The sequence below is a fragment of the Rhinolophus sinicus genome, linkage group LG15, assembly GCF_036562045.2.
Source record: "Rhinolophus sinicus isolate RSC01 linkage group LG15, ASM3656204v1, whole genome shotgun sequence".
Lineage (NCBI taxonomy): Eukaryota > Metazoa > Chordata > Mammalia > Chiroptera > Rhinolophidae > Rhinolophus > Rhinolophus sinicus.
Genome location: NC_133764.1, coordinates 834,223 through 857,296, shown reverse-complemented (window position 1 = coordinate 857,296; position 23,074 = coordinate 834,223). Strand labels below are relative to the sequence as shown.

At 56.9% G+C, this 23,074-nt stretch overlaps 1 protein-coding gene across 1 annotated transcript; it reads left to right on the top strand.

Moving 5' to 3' along the window:
- Positions 1-258: 258 nt before the first annotated feature.
- Positions 259-22,281, top strand: DRG2 (developmentally regulated GTP binding protein 2). The gene is made up of 13 exons (XM_019753779.2): positions 259-417; positions 3,923-4,083; positions 11,009-11,098; positions 11,648-11,708; positions 13,226-13,316; positions 13,947-14,019; positions 14,128-14,218; positions 15,017-15,114; positions 15,513-15,589; positions 16,771-16,859; positions 17,636-17,694; positions 21,143-21,196; positions 21,558-22,281. The coding sequence occupies exons 1-13, from the start codon at positions 354-356 to the stop codon at positions 21,642-21,644; spliced, it is 1,095 nt and encodes a 364-aa protein (XP_019609338.1). The 5' UTR covers positions 259-353; the 3' UTR covers positions 21,645-22,281.
- Positions 22,282-23,074: the final 793 nt, after the last annotated feature.

Genomic DNA, 23,074 nt, shown 5'->3' with positions numbered 1-23,074 from the left:
ACCAAGCTCAGCGCCTTTTATTTACGCCCGCAAAGTCCACTACGCTCTCGACCCGCAGTCCAGGGTTCAGCACCTAAGATTCCCTGTCTGTCCCCGACGCCCTACGCCTGCCCATCTCAGCCCCGATCCAGCACAGCACCACCTCGCCCCAGCCACGCCTGCCCGGCGGCAGGAACCAATTGTGCCGGGCACTCCGCTCGGCGTCTCCCGCCCGGACGCTGAATGCCGGAGCGCTAGGCGCCCGGGGACGCTATTATCCGTGGGCTTCCGGACGCTGGTTGTTCCGCCGCCGCCGACAGGCCGGAACTGCTGGGGCTCTTGTGTCTGTCGGTGCGCCGAGCTCAGTCGCGACCATGGGGATCCTGGAGAAGATATCCGAGATCGAGAAGGAGATTGCTCGGACGCAGAAGAACAAGGGTGAGGGCCGGCTCGGCGGGGCCTTCCTTTGTGCCCGCCTCAGTTTTCCTGTCTGTTAAATGGGTGATGTTCTGCAGCGGTAGAGCTGGAGCCGGCTCGAAGGCCGCAGAGTAGTGCCTGCCCTATTAGTCGTGCCGAGGCAGGCAGGGCCGGGCAGGATCCCGGTCCCACGTCCCTGTCTGATTGCAAACGGCCCCTGAGACATCGGATCAGTGCCAGATCAGGCGACCGAATAGAGAAATCCCAGGTCACAGCGCAAGCATCAGACCCAGGGAAAGGCAGGGTCAGGGCTCGGACGCAGGTCTCCTGGTGGCCAGGCTTGAGGAGCTGGTGCCCTACACCTTTGCGATGGGAAGTCCGGGCGGAGACGTCTCCCAGCTACAGCCTCGCTCAGCAGCCGGGAGAGCCTCGGGCAGCAGTGGAGGCAGAGGACTCTGGCGGCTGGCGGACCCAACTCTGAACCCCAACTCCACCACTTACCTGCTGTGAAACCTTGGAAAGTCACTTTACCTCTTTGAGCCTCATTGTCCTCATCTGCAAATGGGGTTACTACCCCCCTGCCCCATCTTAGCTCACCGCTAGGTTAAGCTAGATGTCATATGCAGAGGGCTAGGCACATAGCGAACACTCGGTGTTTAAAGTAAACCTCCCAGCGTACGTAGCACATAAGAGTAATGAAGCATCAAACCAGGACTTCGGCTTGTCAGGGTTGGAAGAGATCAGAGAAGAGCGGAGAGGAGGGAAGAATGGTGACACCTAAAAAGGCTTCCAGGAGGAGGTGGGACTTGAGCTGGTAGCGAGTATTCCAGGTGAGGGGCACTGCTGAGGCAAAGACATGGGAGTCTAGGTGAGCATGCTGTGTCCATAGCAGTGAGGAGAACAATCTAGACCAGATGGAGGGTCTGGGGTAATGGCGGATGCGACTGGCCAAGGTGGGTGAGGCCCCGTGCTTGCTCAGACCTGCTGTGGGCTTATAGGAGCAAGAAGCAAGGAATGCTGGATGGCCGGTCTCAGTGTCTGTTCTGCTTGCCTCCGCTCAGCTCTGAGGCTGAGGTGTTGAGGGGCTTCCATCGTTCCTGCATTCCGTAAATCTTTATTGAGCCCTTACTGTGTGCCAGGCGCTGCGGTTAAAGCAGTGTGCACAGCAGGTACATCCCTGCCCCAATGGAGCTGACCTTCCAGTGGACAGGCTGTAAATTAGTAACCAAATAAACAAGACAGCAAAAACCTTTGTGAAGACAAACCAGGGTGATACAGCAGAGTGTTAAGGGTGGGGCTGGACCCACTAAGGTGTAATGATCGTAAAAGACCTCCATTTGAGCCGAGATCAGAAGAAGATGGAACCAGCCATGCAAAAATCTGGGGGAAGACTGTTCCTGGCAGAAGGAGCAGCTGGTGCAAAGGCCCTGAGGCAGGAACAAACTTGGTATGTTTAGGGATGGAAAGGTCTAGGCCTGGAGTGCAGTGATAGGAAAGGAGAGGACCAATCATGTAGGACCTTGGAGGTTATGGGAAAGAGTCTGAGTCGTGTTCTAAGGGCAGTAGGAGCTAGTAGTGGAGGGTGTTAAGCAGAAGAGACGTAGTCTGATTTCTGTTTTATAAGTTCCCTCTGGCTGCCCTGTGGAGTGTCATCTACAGGACTCAAGGAAAGTAGCCGGGAGGCTGAGGGGAGGCGAGAGCTGCTGCCATTTTGACAGTGGCAGAAGAGGTGATTAAGACGTAGTCCTTCCTTTCAGAGATGCTCAGAATCTCCTGAGCTGGGCTGACAGGAGGCCCCATGCGAACCTGACTTGCTGAAGCCATCCTTGACAATTTCTCACTGCCACCAATCCACTCGTTCACTTGCCCCGACATTGCCTGCGCACCTGCCCTGTGCCGGCAGCTGGGGAATACAAGTATGACAGTGCCAGTTCCTACCCTGTGAGAGGGCGAGAACTAAAGAAGCAAGATAGATTCAAATAGTGATAAGAACCCTGAAAACTAAACTCTGGACCGTGACACAGAGAGGGGCCTAGGGAGGGGCGCGCGTACTGTAGAGAGCAATACCAACCAACTTTGTTGGGTGCTTAATATGTGCCCGTCGGTATTCTTAGTGCTTTCTCGAAGCCTCACAGAAATCCAGTGAAGCAGTTCTTATTGTTAACATCCCGATTTTGCAGGTTAAGAAACTGACGCACCAGAAGATTAAGTACCTTATCCAAAGTGAAATGGCCAGTGATGGCAGGGTGGGATTCCAACACGGGCTCTGAACCTCTGCATAATGCTGTCCCCCAAGGACAGTCAGGGAGGCCTCTTTGAAGAGGGGATGGTTGAGTTGAGCCTCGAATGTTGAGAAGGAGCAAGCCCTGGGAAGATAAGATTGAAATGGAAGGAACAGCAAATGCAAAGTTTCTGAGGCAGGAATGGGGTCAGCATGTTCTGAAGAAACAAAAAGAAAGCCACTGTGGCTGGAATGTAGTAAAGAAAAGCGAAAGTGGTAAGAGATATTGTCGGGGAAGTAGCCAGGGTCCAGGTCACCTAGGGCCTTCTCATGCCTTTTATAGCAAAGATTCTGTGATACCCTCTTTACTGTCCTGAAATACAATTCCCCATCAATAGTATAACTGTTGTACACATAGAATTTGACAAATATCAATAGATTGCCCTAACAGTAATATAAAGGTGGAGAAAAAGGAAAGTAATTTATAATAAAAATAGTGTGTATTTCAATATGCAAATGTGGGGCCACAGCCAAGATAGAATGAAGTTACAGGGAAGCAGTGAGGTGCTTGTAGCTCTGGGTAGAATCACGGGGGAGTGGCAGCCACCATGAACGCCAGTGTGGGTGTACTGTGCTGGTGCCTCGGGCCCTGCTCAAGGGGTATCACTGTTGTCGGCCTGAGATCCCAAGACGGTCAGCAGCTCTGGGGAAAGTTTCAAACAGAACATGCTGTAGTCTTCCCTGAATATACACAGGAGTTGCATTCCTGGGAATTTCAGCATTTATTCACACTGCAAAAAATACTCTGCATGTTTATGTGCAACAGAGTCTTGGCCCCCGCGATCCTAACCCAGGTTTCCCCTCTGGGTGTCTCAGGGATGTGAAAAGTCAGGTGGGACACAGGACAATTCCAGGCTGTGCAGGATGACTGTACCTTGTAGGGCAGTTGGCTTCCCTGGCCCCTGCCTGCAAATGCCAATGAGGCTGTCACAATCAGAGGGACAGTGGAAAACATCCCTGGGGATTTCCAGAATGCCCCCCGGGAGTGGTGCTGCCCCCGCTGAGAACCACTGACTTGGGGTCTCGAGGTCTCTTAGTAAGGAGACTCGCTTTTATTCTAGATGAAATGAGAAGCCAATGGGATATTTTAAGCAGAGGGCTGGTCATTTCTTTCCTGACCTTGACAATGATTGCTGTCTGGTTCTGATAGTCCCGGCCAGCATCTGGTTGTATGTGGGGCCCCACCTGACCCACGGGCTTGGATACTTTGGACACTTACCTTCCATCTTGCTTTTTGTCCTTTAGCCACTGAGTATCACCTGGGCTTGCTGAAAGCAAAACTCGCCAAGTATCGAGCCCAGCTCCTGGAACCATCCAAATCGGCCTCATCCAAAGGAGAGGGCTTCGATGTCATGAAGTCAGGCGATGCCCGTGTGGCACTGATTGGATTTCCCTCTGTGGGTAAGGTCAGTGACGGTCGGTGTGGGCCTGGGGAGGAAGGCAGCTTGTCTCCTTTCAAACACGCACTGGCCCTCTGGCTTAGCTCCAGGAACGGAGAAGACGCAGGGCCACGTCCCACTCCTGTGTTATCCTAACAGAACATTCTTTCTGCTCCAGCAAAATTAGCACCACTCAGTCTCAGACTCATCCACGTCTGTTGGATGAGCACCATGTGCCCTGCCGGTGCTGGAGCTTCGGCAGGGAACGAGCCCGTTCTGTCCCTGTCCACAGAGCCCCATTCTCAGGGGAGAAAAAACAGTAATGGAGTACCAGGCGAGGACCGCTTTGGAGGGGTGTGTGGGGTGGGATCTGACGTCACGCCAGTTAACGTCGCGAGTCGGGGGGAGGCTGCTCAGGTGAGCAGGTAATTGAGCAGAGGCCTGAAGAAAGTGTGGGAGCTTGCCGAGCCCTGGGAAGGAACATCCCAGGCCGAGGGGACAGTGAGTGCAAAGGCCCATAGATGGGAGTTGGCTTGGCGTGTTCAAGGGAGCCATGGGGGCCGGGACTGAATGAGCAGCAGTGGGTGACGAATTATAGAGCGCGATGACCTTGGGGTGGGGGAGGGGGCACCACACAGCTTTGGCCTTGAGTGAAGAAAAGTGAATTGAGAGCCACTGCAGAGTTTTCTAGAAGGCTTCCTTTGTAAGCTTCTCAGTTTAGTGTAAAAACCATATTTAATTTTTATGGGGGGAGTAAGATACACATCATTGAAGGGTTTTGAGCTGAAAAGGGACTGCGCTGACTGGCTTTTCTTTTTTTTTAATAAGCAGAGAAATCATTTCTTTTTCTTTCTTTCTTTCTTTTTTTTTAATTGGGGAAGGGGAACAGGACTTTATTGGGGAACAGTGTGCACTTCCAGGACTTTTCTCCAAGTCAAGTTTTTGTCCTTTCAGTCTTAGTTTTGGAGGGCGCAGCTCAGCCCCAGGTCCAGTTGCCGTTGCTAGTTGCAGAGGGTGCAGCCCACCATCCCTTGCGGTATCGAACCGACAATCTTGTGGTTGAGAGGACGTACTCCAACCAACTGAGCCATCGGAAGCTCAGTGGCAGCTCAGCTCAAGGTGCCATGTTCAGTCTTAGTTGCAGGGGGCAGAGCCCACCATCCCTTGTGGGACTCGAGGAATTGAACTGGCAACCTTGTGGTTGAGAGCCCACTGGCCCATGTGGGAATCGAACCGGCAGCCTTTGGAGTTAGGAGCACGGAGCTCTAACCGCCTGAGCCACCGGGCCGGCCCCTGGCTTTTCTTTTTTATAATAAATTTTAAATTTTAGAAGTCTTGCATTTACAGAAAAATTACCAAGCTAGTACAGAGAATTCCTGTATACCTCACACCCGCTTTGCCCTATTGTAAACATCTTAACACTAGTGCAGACACTTGGCACACTAATGACAATAGTGATCTGTTATTATTAACTACAGTCCATACGTTGCAGATTTCCTTAGTGTTTCCTGTCTTAGGAGAGCACGTTATACTCAGTTGGCATGTGTCCTCAGGTTCCTCTTGTTAGACTTGCCTTGATTTGATGATGTTGATAGATTTGAGAAGTGCGAGTCAGGTAATATGTAGAAAGTCCCTCAGTCGGGGTTTGTCTGATGTTTTTCTCATGATTAGACTGGAGTTGGGGGTTTTGGGGAGGAAGGCCACAGAGGTAAACCGCCATTCTGATCACATCATGTCCTGGGTACATACTATCCGCGTGACTAATCATAGTGGGTGCTGACTTTGGTCACCTGGCTAAGGCAGCATTTGTCAGGTTTCTCTGCTGTAAACTCAGCTTCCTCCCCTGTTCACACTGTCCTCTGAGGGGGAAGTGTAGCCACACAAATTATTCAGAATTCTTCTCTACGGGGAGATTTGTGTCTGCATTTTATTTTAATCATTTATTCGTATCAGTAACGACTCATGGGAATTTATTTTTTACTTTGGGTTCTAATCCCATACTGTTTTACTTTGTTACTCAGATTGTTCTAGCTTTGGAGCTGTTTCATTTGGCTCTGTGACATACTCCTGTCATGTTTTCTCAGCACTTCCATACTTTCTGACACAGCAGATTTGCTTCAGGCTCATCGTGGATGTTCTCTGCCCGGGCCCGATCATCAGTCACTTTTCCAAGGGGCCGTGGCTCCTCTCATTGGGGAGCGGTGTCTGGAAGCTGCGGTCTGGGCGCTGACTGACTTTGTAACAGAATCCCTGGGTGGCGGCTGGCGAAGAGGCTGCTCAGATAGAGGCCAAGGGAGCAATTACCAGTGGCTTGATTTTAAATCAATTCAGCTAAAAAATGTACGGAACCCATCACTCTCGGCCAGGCATAGGGGGAGTTGGTAACAGCTACCATTTCTTGAGTGCTTGCTGCAGACCAGGGAATATACTCTGTGCTTTATATGATTTCGTTTTGTTTATTTTTCACTCTGCCTGTACGATGGGTATGTGTGTGTCAGGGGGGGCAGAGTTTGATCTGCTGTCTGACCACACACACACTGCAAATGGGAGCCTACCTCCATTTGTCACTGGCGTTTTCACTTCTCCGTGGACATCTGTCATGCAGTTACCTTATGTCCTAACAGCTGCCTAGAATGCCGTGCTGTGGTCACAGGAACATCCACAGTCCGTTACGTCCCCTCCCCCACCTCCCGATGGTACTGGGTTGTCCAGGCGACGACCACGCTGCAGGTGCTTGGAGCTCTGCGCGCCGGAGCTTGTGTTTCTCGGGGAAGCTTCCTAGACGCAGGCACAGTGGCTCGGGGGGTTTGGGGTTTTTAAGTGGCCATGAACCCTGCAATTACCCACCAAATAAGCTCTAGCTGACTCCATCTGGGGACAGTTGGGGACATTTCCTAGTGTACCCACTGCACACAGTGCCGTGTCGGCTGGGTTGTGTGTGTTGGGGCAGGTGCAGATTGGACTGAGACCGCGCTCCTTCCTGATGGCATTTGAGTGCTTCTTGGTCTTCAGGAACCTTCTCATCCTGTTTTATTATCAGTACCCAGCTGCATTCGTCTTCTCCTTGTCCTCCAGCATTGTGGGCTCGGGAAATACAGTGTCATTTTCATAATCATTTCAGCCGCGTAGGACGAGGCGGGGAAGTGGATGTGGATGAAAGTTATAAAATAGGCCGGGAACCAGCTGCTGAGGACCCTGCTGCTCCTACCCTCCCAGCCCTTTGCAGCTCATCCAAGGTACCCCTTTAGTGCTCCCAAAAAAGGCTAGCCCCCCTTTTACATATAGTTTTCTGCTCTGTGCTCAAATTCCTTTAGAGACAGGGTGCTCATGACTCCCCAACTTTACAAAAGCTAGACATGGAGTGGCCCAGCGGCCTCCTGCTTCAGCTCCTCAGAAGGAGCCGCCCCGCCCGCCCCGACTGGAGCCCCTCCAGCTGAAGCAGGTGGGCCCTTTCCCAAGTGGATAGGCCCCCCAAGTGTGCGGGCCTCCCAAGTGTGCGGGCCTCCCCCCAAGTGTGCGGGCCTCCCAAGTGTGCGGGCCGCCCCCCCAAGTGTGCGGGCCTCCCCCCAAGTGTGCGGGCCTCCCCCCAAGTGTGCGGGCCTCCCCCCAAGTGTGCGGGCCTCCCAAGTGTGCGGGCCTCCCCCAAGTGTGCGGGCCTCCCCAAGTGTGCGGGCCTCCCCCAAGTGTGGGCCTCCCCCAAGTGTGCGGGCCTCCCCCAAGTGTGCGGGCCTCCCCCAAGTGTGCGGGCCTCCCAAGTGTGCGGGCCGCCCCCAAGTGTGCGGGCCTCCCCCAAGTGTGCGGGCCTCCCCCAAGTGTGCGGGCCTCCCAAGTGTGCGGGCCTCCCCAAGTGTGCGGGCCTCCCCCAAGTGTGCGGGCCTCCCCCAAGTGTGCGGGCCTCCCCCAAGTGTGCGGGCCTCCCAAGTGTGGGCCTCCCAAGTGCGGGCCGCCCCCCCAAGTGTGCGGGCCTCCCCCCAAGTGTGCGGGCCTCCCCCCAAGTGTGCGGGCCTCCCCCCAAGTGTGCGGGCCTCCCAAGTGTGCGGGCCTCCCCCCAAGTGTGCGGGCCTCCCAAGTGTGCGGGCCGCCCCCCCAAGTGTGCGGGCCTCCCCCCAAGTGTGCGGGCCTCCCCCCAAGTGTGCGGGCCTCCCAAGTGTGCGGGCCGCCCCCCAAGTGTGCGGGCCTCCCAAGTGTGCAGGCCTCCCCCCAAGTGTGCGGGCCGCCCCCCCAAGTGTGCAGGCCGCCCCCCAAGTGTGCCCTCTGGCGACTGAATACCCTCACAGTCTTCAATCCTGCCATGGTTTCCAGGTTCTTCTGTTTTTTTCGTCCTTTCTCGTTTTTCCCAATTTTGTATAATAAAAATTTCCAAACATGCAGAAGAGGTGGAAGAACAGGTACAATATGCCCTCTTACCTAGATGCATCGCTGACTGACGTTTTGCCGTACTGCTGTATCTCTGTATTTATGTGAATGTGTGTGTGTGGTTTTGTTTTTTGGGTGTTTTTTGTTGTTGTTGTTGTTTCTAAAGGGGAACAGGACTTTATTGGGGAACAGTGTGTACTTCCAGAACATCTTTCCAAGTCAAGTTGTTGTCCTTTCAGTCTTAGTTGTGGAGGGCGCAGCTCAGCTCCAGGTCCAGTTGCCGTTGCTAGTTGCAGGGGGCACAGCCCACCATCCCTTGCGGGAGTCGAACCGGCAACCTTGTGGTTGAGAGCCCACTGGCCCATGTGGGAATCGAACTGGCAGCCTTCGGAGTTAGGAGCATGGAGCTCCAACCACCTGAGCCACCGGGCTGTCCCTGGTTTTGTTTTTGTTTTGACCGAACCATTTGGGAGTAAATTACGGGTACCATGCTTCATGACCCCATACAAATCGTTAAGTTTGTACCTGCAAAGAACAAGGACATTTTCTTATCCAGCCACACTGTTGTATCGCAGCAAACAAATGAGCAGTAATCCAGTCTTCATGCCCAGACTGTTCTGATTTCAGTAGTTACCCCCAAGTGGCTTTTACAGCTCGTCTGTCCAAACCAGGGTCCATTCTGGGACCACATGTAGCCCCTGTGTGTGTGGTCCCTACATCTGCTTTAATCTGGAACAGTCCCTTTTGTCATAACCCTGACTTGTTGTCCTATAGAAAGTTTGTGCTCTGACGTGGTCTGCTTGCTTCCTCATGCTCTGCTTTAGCTTATCGGTCTATTCGCTGTATTTCTGTGACCTGGAAGCTGGGATTGGTCGGCCAGGTTCCATGTGGGAGAGGGTGTGTACCTCGTTTTGCCCCAATCCAGAAAATCCCTGAGCTGGCTGCATTGCCAAGACCACTGGGTTAAGGAGGGGACACTCCCCCATGCAGACAGACTGGCAAGTCACCTGTGGGTCACTACTGAGGTGGCGCCAGAAGTCAGGCCCTGTCAACATCCTTTCAGTGGCTTTGTCACCACTGAATTGTCCTTGCCGGGGGATTTTTATTAGTGGTTGTAAAATGGCAGTTTTCTGGTTCTCTCACTCCTTCGTCACTTACTAGCTGACGTGCCCCAGTGAAGTAGCACTTCCTGTCGTCAGTGTGGGCTGTTTGGCTACTCTGAAAAGTTCTACCTGGAAAGGCAGAACAAATGCTTACCTGTTGGCCTTAAATGATCAGGCAAGATATTGGGCTCGCAGCTGTCCCACAGGTGACAAATGAAGATTTCCAGGCTTTAACTCTTCGGGTGTTATTATGGGCTCATTGGTTTTAGTCTTTTGATTTGATTTGCCTAGGACTTCTTTCCCAGGTGAGAAGCCCAGGCTGGAAGAAGCCACTCTAGTTCCCAAGGTCTGTGCCCCGTGGGGTCCGGGCCCTGTGGCTGGCCAGCTCCCACCGCCCTGCTGGGAATCCAGGCTCCGGCCATGAGAGAGCCCAGGCCTCTCCAGCAACCACTGCTGAGGGTCTCGCAGCCTTTGTTTCCCCCACCCTGCCTTCCAGGAGGTCCCCAAGGCGGAGTATTTCTGATTTTGAGCCTCTTTCCTTCACATGCTCCATTCTGGGTTCCAGGGCCTGAGGGTATGTGAGTGAGGTCTCCCCAGCCTTCCGGCCCACCCCCCAGGGAGGGGGCAGGGTCTAGGCGGCACTGTCCATGTCGCAAGTACACCGCAGGCTTCTTATTCCAGGTGCCCTGCTGAGTAGGTGGCGCAGGAGGCCAGGGCGGGGTTTCCTCTCTCCCTGGCACTGCCCACTGCTGTGCTCACCCTCTGGGCCACGGCCTCCAGCACTGGGGGCTTGCCGTGCCCTGGCCTCAGTGTGCCACTTGCCATAGCGTCTCCGTTAATCCCTACGCAGCCCGTCAGGGTAGAGACTAGATGGATGGCCACCCCACACTGAGGACTGAAGCTGAGAGGATGAAGCGTCTTGCCCAGAGCCCCCAGCAGAGGCAGGAATCCAGGGCCAGGTCTCTCTGTCTTCTAGCCCAGCCGCAGCCGCTGTAGGAATGGTCCTACAGCGAAGCGTGACATAAGTGTCCCCATGTGGGTCCTTCCTGTCCCATGCCTGCCTTCCTCTCAGCACCTCTCCCACCATCTGGCTTTGTCTCAGACCAGAAGGTCGTGTCCCCTTGCACATCTCACCTCTCCTGAGTGAGCAGCAACTTGAAGCGCCATGTGGCTGTCACCTGTTTGAAGTTCTCTGGGGCCTGGGAGCATCCACAGGAAAGGGCCCCTGATTTAAATGGGGAACCCACTTAGAAAGCAGGTCCCTGTGTCCACCTGAGACAGGCCTTAAGGCCTCAGGAATGGAGGGGTCCTCTGGTGCCCCACACCTCCTGGCGGGGCCGGGAGCAGCTTTTCCAGCTGTCATCCTCTTCCCACCCCCACCCCGCCATCACCAAGCTGAGGGTAAGGAGGGGACCCCCTCTGCCTGACCCCACTGGGGCTCTGAGCAGGCCAGGACGGGACTTCTCAGTGTGATGGCTTCCTTTCCCTCCCAGTCGACCTTCCTGAGCCTAATGACCTCCACAGCCAGCGAAGCTGCGTCCTACGAGTTCACAACCCTGACGTGCATCCCCGGGGTCATTGAAGTAAGTTGGGGTTTGCTGGATCCCGGGAGGGGAAAGGGTGTGTGCTTGTGTTTGCGATTGTGTGTATGTGTGTCATGCACGTCTGTGTGTGTGTCTGAGGGGTGGGTGGCGATTCTGGCCGCTAAGACCCCAGAGATGCCTGGCCCGTCCTGCAGTCCTGACTGGTTTCAGGAGTCAGGCCAGTACATGGCAGCTCTCCTGGTACTCTTTGTGCCCCACACACCGTGCCAGCGCAGGTCGCTCGTTGCTACTTGGCTGGATGCTGCTTCCTGTGAAGCTCCAGAGCCGTGAGTAGCCAGTCCTGTGGCCGGAGCCTCTCTCTGTGAAGCTGTTACCGTGAGCGATGAATGTTGTGAGATTGTACACCGTGTAGCGCCCTCCCCAGTGGCTTCTCAGCTTGCAGTGAGTGACGGCTCAGACTGGCCATGGAGGCTGAGCCCGGTTTCCTCCAGCCCCTCGCTGCAGGCTAGTGTAGGTGTCCTGGCTGCAGGCGGGCTCTGCTCAGCCGCAGCCCCTCCTCACCTGCCTGTCTTCTCTTCTGCGTCCTAGTACAAAGGAGCCAACATCCAGCTCCTCGACCTCCCTGGAATCATTGAAGGCGCAGCACAAGGTACGAGCCTGCCCCCTCGGGATGCAGGAAGCCTCGCTGCTGAGATTGGGGGTGTCTGTTGAGGGTTGATGGTGGGGCTCACAGCACGTCACGCTGCTCAGTGCTCTCTTCCTAAGGGACTCTGGCCAAGTCTGCGAAACCCACCTTAAAGTTGAGGAAACTGAGGCAGTGAAATGACTTGCCGAAGGTTGCCCAGCTCGCCAGACAGGCTTGAGTCCCCCCTTCCAGTCCGTGTGTTCCACTCGTGCCCTGTGAGGAGTGGGCACTTGTCAGCTGGCGAGCTCAGACCGTGGCCTGGAGCCCTGCCCCTTGTTCTGGGCCGTGGTTTTGTTTTTGTTATTTTGAGATGGGAACATGGCTGTGGCTTCTGGTGGCAGGTGGCCGCGTCCAGCATTTGCAGAGATGGTGACCAGCTGCTAATTACCCAGCACCTGCTAAGTGCCAGCTCTGCGCCGAGCAATGTTTCACTGAGTCCTCAGATAGCCCTGTGACTTAGGGAGTGGCATCATTTCCTTTCCAGAGCCAGGAGGAACCCTGGGGGCACACAGGTAAAGGGTCTTCCTTAAGACTGTTCAGCTGTTCAGTGGCAGAGCTAGGATGGGCGCTGCCCCTCTCGCTCTATGGCCGCCCTGTCCGGGCAGCGAGACCGCCTCTCGACGTGCCCAGTGCATCTCTGCCAGGCACCGTCCCACGCCCCACCGCCCTCCTTGTAGCCTATTTGAATTGGGTGAGGGCAGTGGTGATGGTTTCCCTGCCATCCCAGCCAGCATATTGGGCCTGGAGGTGGTGTGGCCCTGTGGGGAAGTGCACAGACCGGAGGCTGGAGGCAGCGGGCCCGTGGGGACCAGCTTGGGCAACCCCTCGTTAGAAGAGGACGCAGGTCATAGTTGAAACGCACACTGTATGGATCCTGGTGCTGCGATTTCGGTCCCCGGCTTTGTGTGACGTTGGCCAGGTGCCTGACTTCTCTGGTCGTCTGACAATAGTGGTCTGGCCTTTGTATGGCGGTCCCTAAAGCACCTCCGCCTATGTGATCTCCGGTGCTCCTTCTGTAGGCCCAGCTGCGTTCTATCAGCCTGTTTTCTAGAAAGACCAGACAAGTTCAAATCCTAGCCCCACACTAGCTCTGTGTTCATGGGCAAGTGATTAAGTATCTCTATGCCAAGCCTCAGTTTTCTCATCTGTAAGGTGGACGTGGTAACACTGACCTTATGGGATAGTTCTGAGGATTACGTGAGGAAATGTTCATGAAGCACTTAGCACAGGGCCCTCTGCACGGTGGGGGGAGGGGGCGGACGTCACTGCTCCGAAGGCGATGTCGGATACCCTCCTAAAACAAGTCTCCACGAGTAAGACAGCACCTGGATTAAAGGCATCACAGCCCGACAAGCAGCACGTGGTAGACAGCAGCATGGCGGGTCTGTAAAGGACCCGAATCCGGGCGCTCTGGGCTGGGTGGGGTCGCATGGGTCTTACCTATGTCACTGTGTCACATGCCTTCTGTTATACCTGTCCAGGGAAAGGCCGTGGCCGGCAGGTGATCGCTGTGGCACGCACAGCTGACGTCGTCATCATGATGCTGGACGCCACCAAGGGAGAGGTGCAGAGGTCTGCATGGTGGGGTAGGGGCAGGCTGACACGTCTGGGGAGGCCCCTCAGGCATGGCACTGGGACACCTTGGCTCCAGCAGATGTGTCCCAGAACTCACAGAGGGTGGTCTGAGGGATGTGTAGCCCTGTCACATGGCAGTAGTGGCAGGACCATTCACAGGCCAAGCCCAGTGCACTTGGCCTAGTGTGTCCGCTCTACGAAGCTTGCATGAAGCACCGAAGCCGGCCGACGCTCGTATCCCGAGCCCCCTGGCAGCGCAGGCTGGCCAGGGCCCGAGGACGCGGCCTGGCCCCGGTTCCTACCTATGGGGACCGACCTAGTGCCCCAGTCCCTGCCCAGAACCTGCTAGGAGCTCAGCCCCAAGCGACAGACGCCTGTTCATGGCCCAGCCTGCCGGCCGAGGGGCACAGCAGGCCTGCCTCTGCCTGCTGACCACAGACCCGGCCGGTCTGCCCTGGCCTAGGCAGAGGGTGCAGACACTCCTCTGCAGCTCTGGGTTGTTGGGAAGGGACGTCCCAGGTTGCCGGGGAGAGTAGAGGCGGGTCTGGGTGGGCAAGGGCTTCTGTGTAAGGTGGACGCCGTGCAGCGTGCCTCTGGGCTCCTGTGAAGGCTTGTGGGCCCTGCCAGGTCTCTGCTAGAGAAGGAGCTGGAGTCGGTGGGCATCCGCCTCAACAAGCACAAGCCCAACATCTACTTCAAGGTGAGGCTGCAGTGCGGGAGGTGTGGGACTGCGCCAGCCCGTGGCCAAGGCACAGAGGGCAGTCGCAGCTGCCCCTCCTCGGCAGCTGCCTTCCCCTTCTTCCTCCAGCCCAAGAAAGGCGGTGGCATCTCCTTTAACTCGACAGTCACGCTGACCCAGTGCTCGGAAAAGCTGGTGCAGCTGATCCTACACGAGTACAGTATCCTTCCCAAAGGGCAGGGGACCAGCCGGGCCAGGAGGCGCAGTGGCCAGGGTGACAGCACCTCCCCAAGCAGGCCCAGGAGAGCTGCAGCCACGGACGCAAGGCGCTTCCTGTCTGCTTTGTCTCTGTGTTCACTGACTTCCAGCGGCTGAGCCACAGCCACGCGGTCAGCAGTGGCTCCCGTGTTCCTCACTGACTACTCGGTGTTATGGCGGCCAGTCCCATCTGGAAGGAAGACGGGGTGTTGAGGGAAACTGCCCCTGAGGACCAGGGCCTCGGCCTGGAGAGGCCTCGGGGAGAACCAGAGGCCTGTGCCCACACCGCTAAAGTATTGTTGGGGGGAGCTGGCTGGGTGCTGGAGCTCCGGGGGACAGGGCAGGGCCCCGGGGCAGAATGGAGCTCAGCGCAGGGAGAACTCATGGTGGGACGGGCCACCGAGCAAGGCTGTGAGGCCCTCATCACTGGAGGTGCACAGGTAGAGGAGAGTTCTGCGTGGGGGGGGGGGGCGAGCTGGACCAGAGCTGTCAGGTGGTGCTCCCAGCCCTTCTGGCAAGTAGGTTTTCTTGCCCAACAGCAAAGATGTAAATTATTGGTCGAAACTTTTACATATTGTGGTTCCTTGTGAAAAGAAAAGTGAGGGGCTCCCCACACTTGAAAATCGTGTAAAACCTTGCAAGCAGATGACCAGGCAGGTCCCTGTCAGCCGGCGTATTTCCTGCTCGGCTCCCCAGGCCCTCATCTGACTGGGCACGAGAGGCACTGGCACACAGTTTGCCCTTAATCTGAGCCCCTCAGAGATCTTCAATGCAGAAGTGCTCTTCCGAGAGGACTGTTCCCCAGATGAGTTCATCGACGTGATCGTGGGCAACCGAGTGTACATGCCCTGCTTGTATGTAAGTGGCACCAGACCCCTGCCCCCCGGGCATCCTGTGGGAGGGGAGCCATTGTCCCAGGCGACGTTTCCTGAGCCCCCTTGACCCTGATAGGAGATAGGCTTCTGCACGGAGCAGAAAGAGCCCAGAGCTGTCTCCGCCGTCAGTGTCTCCCGCTACCCTGGTGGCTCCTTGAGTCTTGCACACACCTACATGTCTCGCTGGACACGGGTTCTGGCCCAGGCCCCTTCAGCCTTTCCCCGTTGTTGAGACAACAGGAGAAGGACCCTTAGTGTCAGCATCCTGTGCCATCGCGTGCAGAGGAACCACGGGCAGCACTGTGGCTGCTTGAGGGCCCTTGTCCTGTGATCCTTTGTTGCTTTCCTTCCCCAACACCCACCTCCACCTTTCAATCCCAGGTTTATAACAAAATTGACCAGATCTCGATGGAGGAAGTAGACCGCCTGGCCCGGAAACCCAACAGTGTGGTCATCAGGTGAGGCTCTGCCGTCATTTCTGTGAGCCCGTCAAGGAGGCCTCCACGGAGCGCCTCGGGGCAGAGGAGACCCTCCCAGTTGCTGCTGACCTTGCCAAGTCCCACACTGACTTGACATGGACAGTTTGGGTGATGTGGGGTGGGCTCTGGTAAGAAAACAGAAGGATTTTGTCCACCAAGGTAAATGTTTAGGAATAGTTACAAGGCTTCATAACTTAGTAGTTAACTTCGGTCCCCCAGAAAGCGCCATGGTGTGAGCCAGTGTTCTTGATACTCTGGAAAATGTGGCTCTGTCACCACAGAGCAGGGGCAAAGGGAACTGAAGTCCTTGGCCTGGCAGAGCCATCCTTGGCCCCACGTTCTCTGCCCTGCAGGGTAGGTCCTGGGGGTGCCCTCTGCACTCTGGCTGATAGCTGTGTATTCACTTCCCATCATCACTGCGGGGTTCCTCCTTTAGGGCAGACTGACTTGTGTGCTCCATCTTCCTGGTTTTCCACTTCAAACAAGGTGCCCTGGAGCTTCTGAGGCTTGGCTTATAGCGAGGGAGATGCTCAGGGACCAAGTGGGGGTGACAGGTGCAAATGATGGGTGAGGGGCCTGGACCCAAGCACGAGGACCGTTTCACAAAGGGCAGCAGAGAGCCAGCACCCCTTCCTCAGCCCCGCGCCTCCTGCTGCATCCCAGGCTCCCTTCAGGGGCGGCCTGAGGACATGCCTGTGTTCAGGGTGTGAGAGCACCTTTACCTGCTCGTGCTGACAACAGCTCTGTGGAGGTCAGGCCACCCGCTCGGTTCCCCCATCGATGATACCCTGCTGGGCAGCCCTCCCCTCGCAGGAGGGGTGAGGTCTAGATTACCATCCTCTGCCCACATCCAATCACAGCCCCCCCCCCCAGCCTCCACACAGCAGGTACCAGGAGGAAAGCCAAACTTCCAGGCACCCGTGTCAATTACAGGTGCCATGTGCCCTCCACAGGGAGCTCCTGGGGCCCCAGGAGAGGAGACTGAGCTCTGTTGGGCGTGATTGTGACTGCTGACTGAGGTGTTGGCATCAGACCCCCACAGGTGCCACCCGGGCCGTACGGGCCTGGGTGCCTGGGTCCTCTGCACCAGTGAGGAAGCAGGAACCCCTGGCCTCTGAGCCCCTGGGGTTCTTCTGACTGGCCGCCTCCCTTCCCTGCAGCTGTGGCATGAAGCTAAACCTGGACTACTTGCTTGAAATGCTTTGGGAGTACTTGGCCCTCACCTGCATCTACACCAAGAAGAGAGGACGTGAGTCGGGCAGCAGGCAGCCCTAGAAACAGCCGAGCTGCACCCTCCCTCAGCTGCCACGCTGTGCACGTGACACCCAGAGGGCCCAGTGCCCCTGGCCCAGCTTGTGCACACGTCCGCTTTTCTCCCATCTCAGAACTGGCACTGCCCCTACCCCAGGCTGCTAGAGACCTCAGCCTGAGCCCTTATGGCAAAGACTGCCAAGGGCTCGAGGGTGCCCTGGCGGGGTGGGGGGCAGTGAATGCGAAACTGCTCGGGAGTCCCCACCGGCTTCAGCGGTCACCCCCTCCCCCCGCCTCCCCCAGCAGTGGCAGGCCCCACGTCAGGATGTTAGGCAGCTGAATGCACAAGAGCCTTTTCCGTGTACACGCACCTTACAGACTCAGCGACCTAGCCACTGAGTTGTGGCAGTTTTCATTGACCTTGACCTTGTAAGCAAGGGACAGACATGGCTGCCCCTGACGGGACGCCCGGAGCTACCACATCTCTGCCAGTTCAGTCCAGATGCTCCCAGGCTCGTCTCGCTCAGGCCTCGGCCGACTGGGTTGCGTGCAGTTTGAGTCCTGGACTTGGACTTATTTGGATTTTTCTGTGTTAAGGTCAAGGCTGTAGAAGACCTCACTGGGGGGGACTGTAGTGAGGGTGTGCCAAATAAGGGGGGACGGTTAGCCCGAGGCTGGGATGGGAATGGCCTGTGTTTCCTGTGGAAAGGAGCTCCATAGCAGTGTGGGGCCCTGGCTGGGGCTGACCCCTGCCCCCCATCTTTACCTGTGCAGAGAGGCCAGACTTCACAGATGCCATAATCCTCCGGAAAGGGGCCTCCGTGGAGCATGTGGTGAGTTAACGAGACCTGCCTACCTGAGGGGCTCGGGGAACTCACCATCTACTTTGAGGGTGCGGGGTGGGGCGGTGTGGGAGGTCCTGCCTGAAGTTCTTCCGGCCCTCGGCTGACTCCTGGATGTCACATGCTGCCGTGGCAGAGTTGGCGTTAGACCTGGGATGTGTCCTGACCACGCTTGCTAGCTGAACGTCGAGGCTCCAGCCTTCTGTAAGCAGGAATGGTGCTGCCCACCCACGGCAGTTAGGGGTGGATGAGGCTGAGCGTCTGAGGCACCAAGCACGCTGCCTGGTACATGGCAGATGTCCTGTCACAGCCCAGCACTGAGGGCTCCCCAGCGCCATTGAGGTGTTCTGTCAAGGAGACTCCTGTGCCCCAGGGGGCGCCTCTGTCCATGCCAGTGTTGGCCTAGCGTTCGGAGATGCCACCTCCCATGCCCCGGGCCGGCCCCTGCCTGCTCCCACATCCCACCCCCAGCCTGGGGATGGTTTCAAATGTTTCCCTCACTTCTCTGAGCATTGACAAAGTAGCCCCAGTTCCCACCAGAACTAGGGTCCTTTGGGGTCAACAGATGCCAGACCCCCAATCCCAGAGCTAAGCAGTCGCACATAAAAGTGAGTGCAGGGAAGGAGGACAGTGGGTGGGGGCGGGCGGCACCGAGTACACAGAGAGGCCAGGAATCTCGGAGGAGGTGACCTTAATGGCCTGGAGACTTAAGCAAGACCTGACTGAAGAGTTGGGGGGAGGGGGAGCCCTCCAGGCAGGGGAACCAGAGGAGCAAAGGCCCTGAGCCGGGGGCTCTGGGCTGAGCTGGGGGAGGAAGGTGCGCTTCTGTGTCTGCAGCTCTGTCGGAGGCACAGGTTCCCGTCCCCTGAATGTGTCCTGCGCCATCTGCAGAAGGCGCCTTGGGCCCTGCAGGAGCAATGACAGCCCGAGAGCCCAGGACGATGCTCCAGCTCATGCAGCCGTCTTCTTGGGCTTTTGTTTTCCTCTGGTTCACTCCTCAGGGTCTGTACTGTCGGCAGGGGTGGGTCTCAGGCATTCTTCCATTTGTTCAGTTGCCCAGCCTGAGGCCTCTGCCAGCCTGGAGATGCTGATACAAACAGGGCGAGGCTTGGCCTGCTGACCACGTAGAAGCCAAGGAAACTGGAGATTACCCTGCCACGTCCCTTAGCTCACTCCAGAGAGCTCTGCGTGGGAGTCCCTGGCCCCCCGGGACCGCAGTGTCTCCTGGGGGATCCAGCAGGCCATAACACAGGTGCCCACATATGCTGGCCCTCCCTAGGGTTGCCCTGCACCTTTTGTGGGGTTTCAACACTCAGACCCTCTGTTGCTTACCCAAGAGGTTGTGGGGCTTCAGCCACACCTGGGAAGAGAAGCAGGTGATACCAGGGGCAGGAGGGTATTCCAGGCACTGGGAATAACGTGCATAGGCCCAGAGGCAGGAGCAAATGTGAGGACTGCTGGCTATTTGCTGTCCGCTGGCAAAGAGGGTCAAAAGCAGCAAGTGAGGAGAGGCTGGCAGGGTGGAGAGGAGCTTCGCAGGCCTTGTTCCCGAGCCTGGACTTTGTCCCAGGGAGACCTGCTCTTCAGAGGTCACCGCCTCCCCATGAAGCCTCCCACCTGGGATGCCCACCTGTCCCAGGTGCCACGGAGTGGATGTGAAGGCCTGCCTGCATGCTGGCAACAGAGACCCAAAGTCGAGGGACCAGGCAGACGCTGGAGCCAGGGAGACCTAGCTGCTCATACTGTCAGCCTCCCCGTGCCTTAGTGTTCTTATCTGGGGGTAACCCACCCCCCAAGGCCATTGTAATACACCCAGCCCAGGCCCTGGTATGTCTTCAGTGAGCTAACACAGGCTTGGCCAACAAAAGGGTCAGGGGCCATAAGCCCCAGAGGCAGAGCGGACCATTCAGGGATCTCAGGAGTGAGAGCACAGTGTACTCTGGGAAGCAGTCGTCTCCCACCCCCAAACAATATGCTCTCCCATATTGAAAAGATGGCCTTGGATGACCTTCAATTCTCCCCATTGCTAGAGACACAAGTACAGAGAACTGCTCTTGCATGAGAACCATAGAGCATGCGCAGTCAGTGGTAAATGACTTTACTGATAACACTTCACCTTCGTGTCAGATACACTGGGGGGGGGGGCTGTGATGAACGGAGAGCACGTGCCCAATCTGCCTTAAGGGCGCGAGCGCCAGCCCACTGCTCCCAAAGTTCTCCATCCCAGGAGAATCCCAGAGACTGTGCGACCCTGCTTTGCAACTTTGCCAGTGGGTTTAATTTTTTTAAAAAAGAACACTTTAAAAAAAAAAAATTATTGGGGAACAGTGTTTCTCCAGGGCCCATCAGCTCCAAGTAATTGTCCTTCAAGCTAGTTGTGGAGGTCACAGCTCAGCTCCAAGTCCAGTTACCGTTTTCAATGTTTAGTTGCAGGGGGCGCAGCCCACCATCCCATGCAGGAATTGAACCGGCAACCTTGTTGTTGAGAGCTCACGCTCTAACCAACTGAGCCATCCAGCCGCCCCTCTGGCAGCTCAGGTTTAATTTTGTTGTTGGGCATGCTGAATAAAACTTAAAGCCCATTTGCAGGCCAGAGCTGAACTCTGGGCCATCAGATTTCGTTCTCTGGTCTGGAAAACAGCGAGTGTGGGAACCGATTGTGTGGATATGTGCCTGTTACTGGCAGCAGCACCCTCTGCCATGGTTCTGGCATCCTTGGTCGCCCAAGGAGGTTCGCATCAAGTTGGCTCCTCGGGAAATGTTTTTGTAGGCCCGACATCTGTCTCTGTCCCCACAGAAGCTGAGCCATTTGGTCTCTGACAGGGGAGGAGAGGCACCACTGCACCGTCTTCTCCCTGCCCCATGTCTGCTGTGCCTGTGCAGCGCTGTGCACCCAGGGTCCCCCGTCCTCGGGGGAAGAGCTGCCTGTCCCTCCAGGACTACCTCCTCTGGCTCCCGACAGTGCAGGGATTCCCATGACCTTCAGCCCCACCCAGGAGTGCTAAAGGCTATAGGCTGTCCTGGGGTGGGGGGTGGACGTGAAGCGCGGGAGGCTCCAGGTCACAGCTGGGGACAGGTGTGGGACATGGTGACTCCAGCGGAGGCTGTGTCCATCTGAAGGAGCATCTGTCAAGGCCATTATTCAGGCACAGTGGGCAGAGGGCTGCTGACAGCCAGGTGCCAGACCCTCCTCCAGTGGCTATGGGAACATTTCCAACGGGGCCCCACGGCCCTGGGGCAGACCCGGAAGTGGGAGCCTCCGCCTGGATAACCTGCAGCCGTGAATGTGAGGCCGTGTGTGGACTGAGTAGCTGGCATTCCTTGACAAGAGGCCATGCTGCTTGAGCACCCTCCTAGGGAGTTACCGCTTGGCATGTGCCAGGGCTTGGTGGTGTGGGTGGGTGGAGCCTCATCGCACTTTCTCACTCTCTCCCGTTAGTGCCACCGCATCCACCGGTCACTCGCCAGCCAGTTCAAGTACGCGCTGGTGTGGGTGAGTCTGGGGGCGAGGCGGGCCGAGGTGATCCCCAACAGCCTCTGGGTTAGGCAGGAGGGAGGCGTCTGCACTGCTCTGGGTGGTGTCCCTGTCCTTCCATATGGGGACTGGAGTGTGTCCCGCTCCACACGGCATGCATACTGTCCTTAGCTGGGCACAGGCCTCCATCTGTGGGATCCAGGCATGGTCAGACCAGTCCTGCCGTCTGAGGCCTGTGGGGTTTGCCAGTGCTGGGACCCCCACTTTAGACTGTGGCATTCACACACCCCCCCCACCTTGCTCCAGTGACAGCTCCATCAGCCTCTGCCCTGCTCAGTGCTGAGACTGATGCGGCCCCTCTGCCCTATTCCCCTCCCAGGGCACCAGCACCAAGTACAGCCCTCAGCGGGTGGGCCTGACCCACACCATGGAGCACGAGGACGTCATCCAGATCGTTAAGAAGTAGTGGCCTTGGCCTGGCCACCACCCACCCACCCTGTCTTCATGCGGAGTTGAAGCCAATGGGACACACTAAAGCCCAAACGGGAAACATACAAATACACGTCTCTCAAGTCTGCTTTTTCCAGAAGTTTCTTCAGTAGGCAAATGATGAAGAGTTTATAGGACAGAGGGACAAGGTTGGGGGACTTGGGCTGTGCTGAGAGCATTTCCCATGAGACTGGAACCCGGGGCCTGTACCCTACCTCCAACCCCCTTCGGGCATTGAGGGAGCAAGTTGCCCCCTTACTCCCCAGCCAGGCCCACATGCAGTTGGCTTGCTTGGTGCTGGGGCGGTAGTTCCTGCTGGGGCATGTTGGCTCAGTTCCTGCAGCTTCAAGGTACTCAGGGGCCTCCCGGAACAACCCCCACCCCACCCCCCAGGGCTGCCTGTAGTGGCCCAGCTCGTGCCCTCCACAGCCTGACAGGTCCTGGAGTGCCACCCCTCCCAGGGCAGCCCCTGCCCAGCTTAAAGCCCCCTCCCCCAGGCCCTCTGCAGACACTGGGGTGGGGACTTTGGAGTTTGGGTTCTTTATCTTCTCTTTAAGCCCCCCAGCTCAGCTCTCTCTGAAATAAAGAATGAAAACAATTCCTGTTCAAACTGAGGTCAGTTTTGTAAATTTGCTGAATTTGGGTGGCAGGTTTGGTCAGGAGGCAGCAATGAGCCTGGTGACGAGTGGCTGGAGCCTGGGCTGTAGGGGACGAGGTCCAAGCCTGCGGTGCAACAGAGTGGGGGCTTTCAGGAAGGGCTCTGCCCTGTAGATCCCAGACAGGACACATCCTGAGACTGGGCCTGGCTGCCACAGTGGGCAGCCTCACGAGAAGGCCCCTGTAGCAGGAGTGGCAGAGACGCTCCTCTGAGAGCAGGGCAACCAGTACATTCCCTGTTGCCTCAGAAGGGTGTGGGGGAGGGGCCGAGCAGTGGCGCCTACTGCGTGCGAGGGGCCGAGTGGGGCCACCTCCACAGCAGCCTGTTCTCCAGGGGCAGCGACTTGTTCTTGGCTACACGTCTTGGAAGTGCAGACCTGTGTTTGAACCCCAGCCTGCCATGTCCGAGCCATAGTGAAGGCTTCCTGGAGGAGGTGTGCCTTTTGGGGGTGAACGTTAACAGGTGTGAGGCTGGCAAGCACTGGGCGGGCAGGAGGGGTAGAGAGTTCCCCTGGGGGGTTCTCTGGGCCAGGCTGGGGTGTGGAGCAGGCCCACTGCACACCTCTCCGCGCTGTTCTTGCTCCTCTGTCAGCCGCTCAGGCCGCTTTCCAGAGACAAAACAGGAATAATAGACATCATTAAATATAGATGGGGCCCCAGGCGGTTAGCGTGGTGGGCTGGGCCTCCCTGCCTGCAACACTGAGCTGTTCCGCTGGGCCAGCCTTGCTTCTGGGGCCAGCCACAGGACCC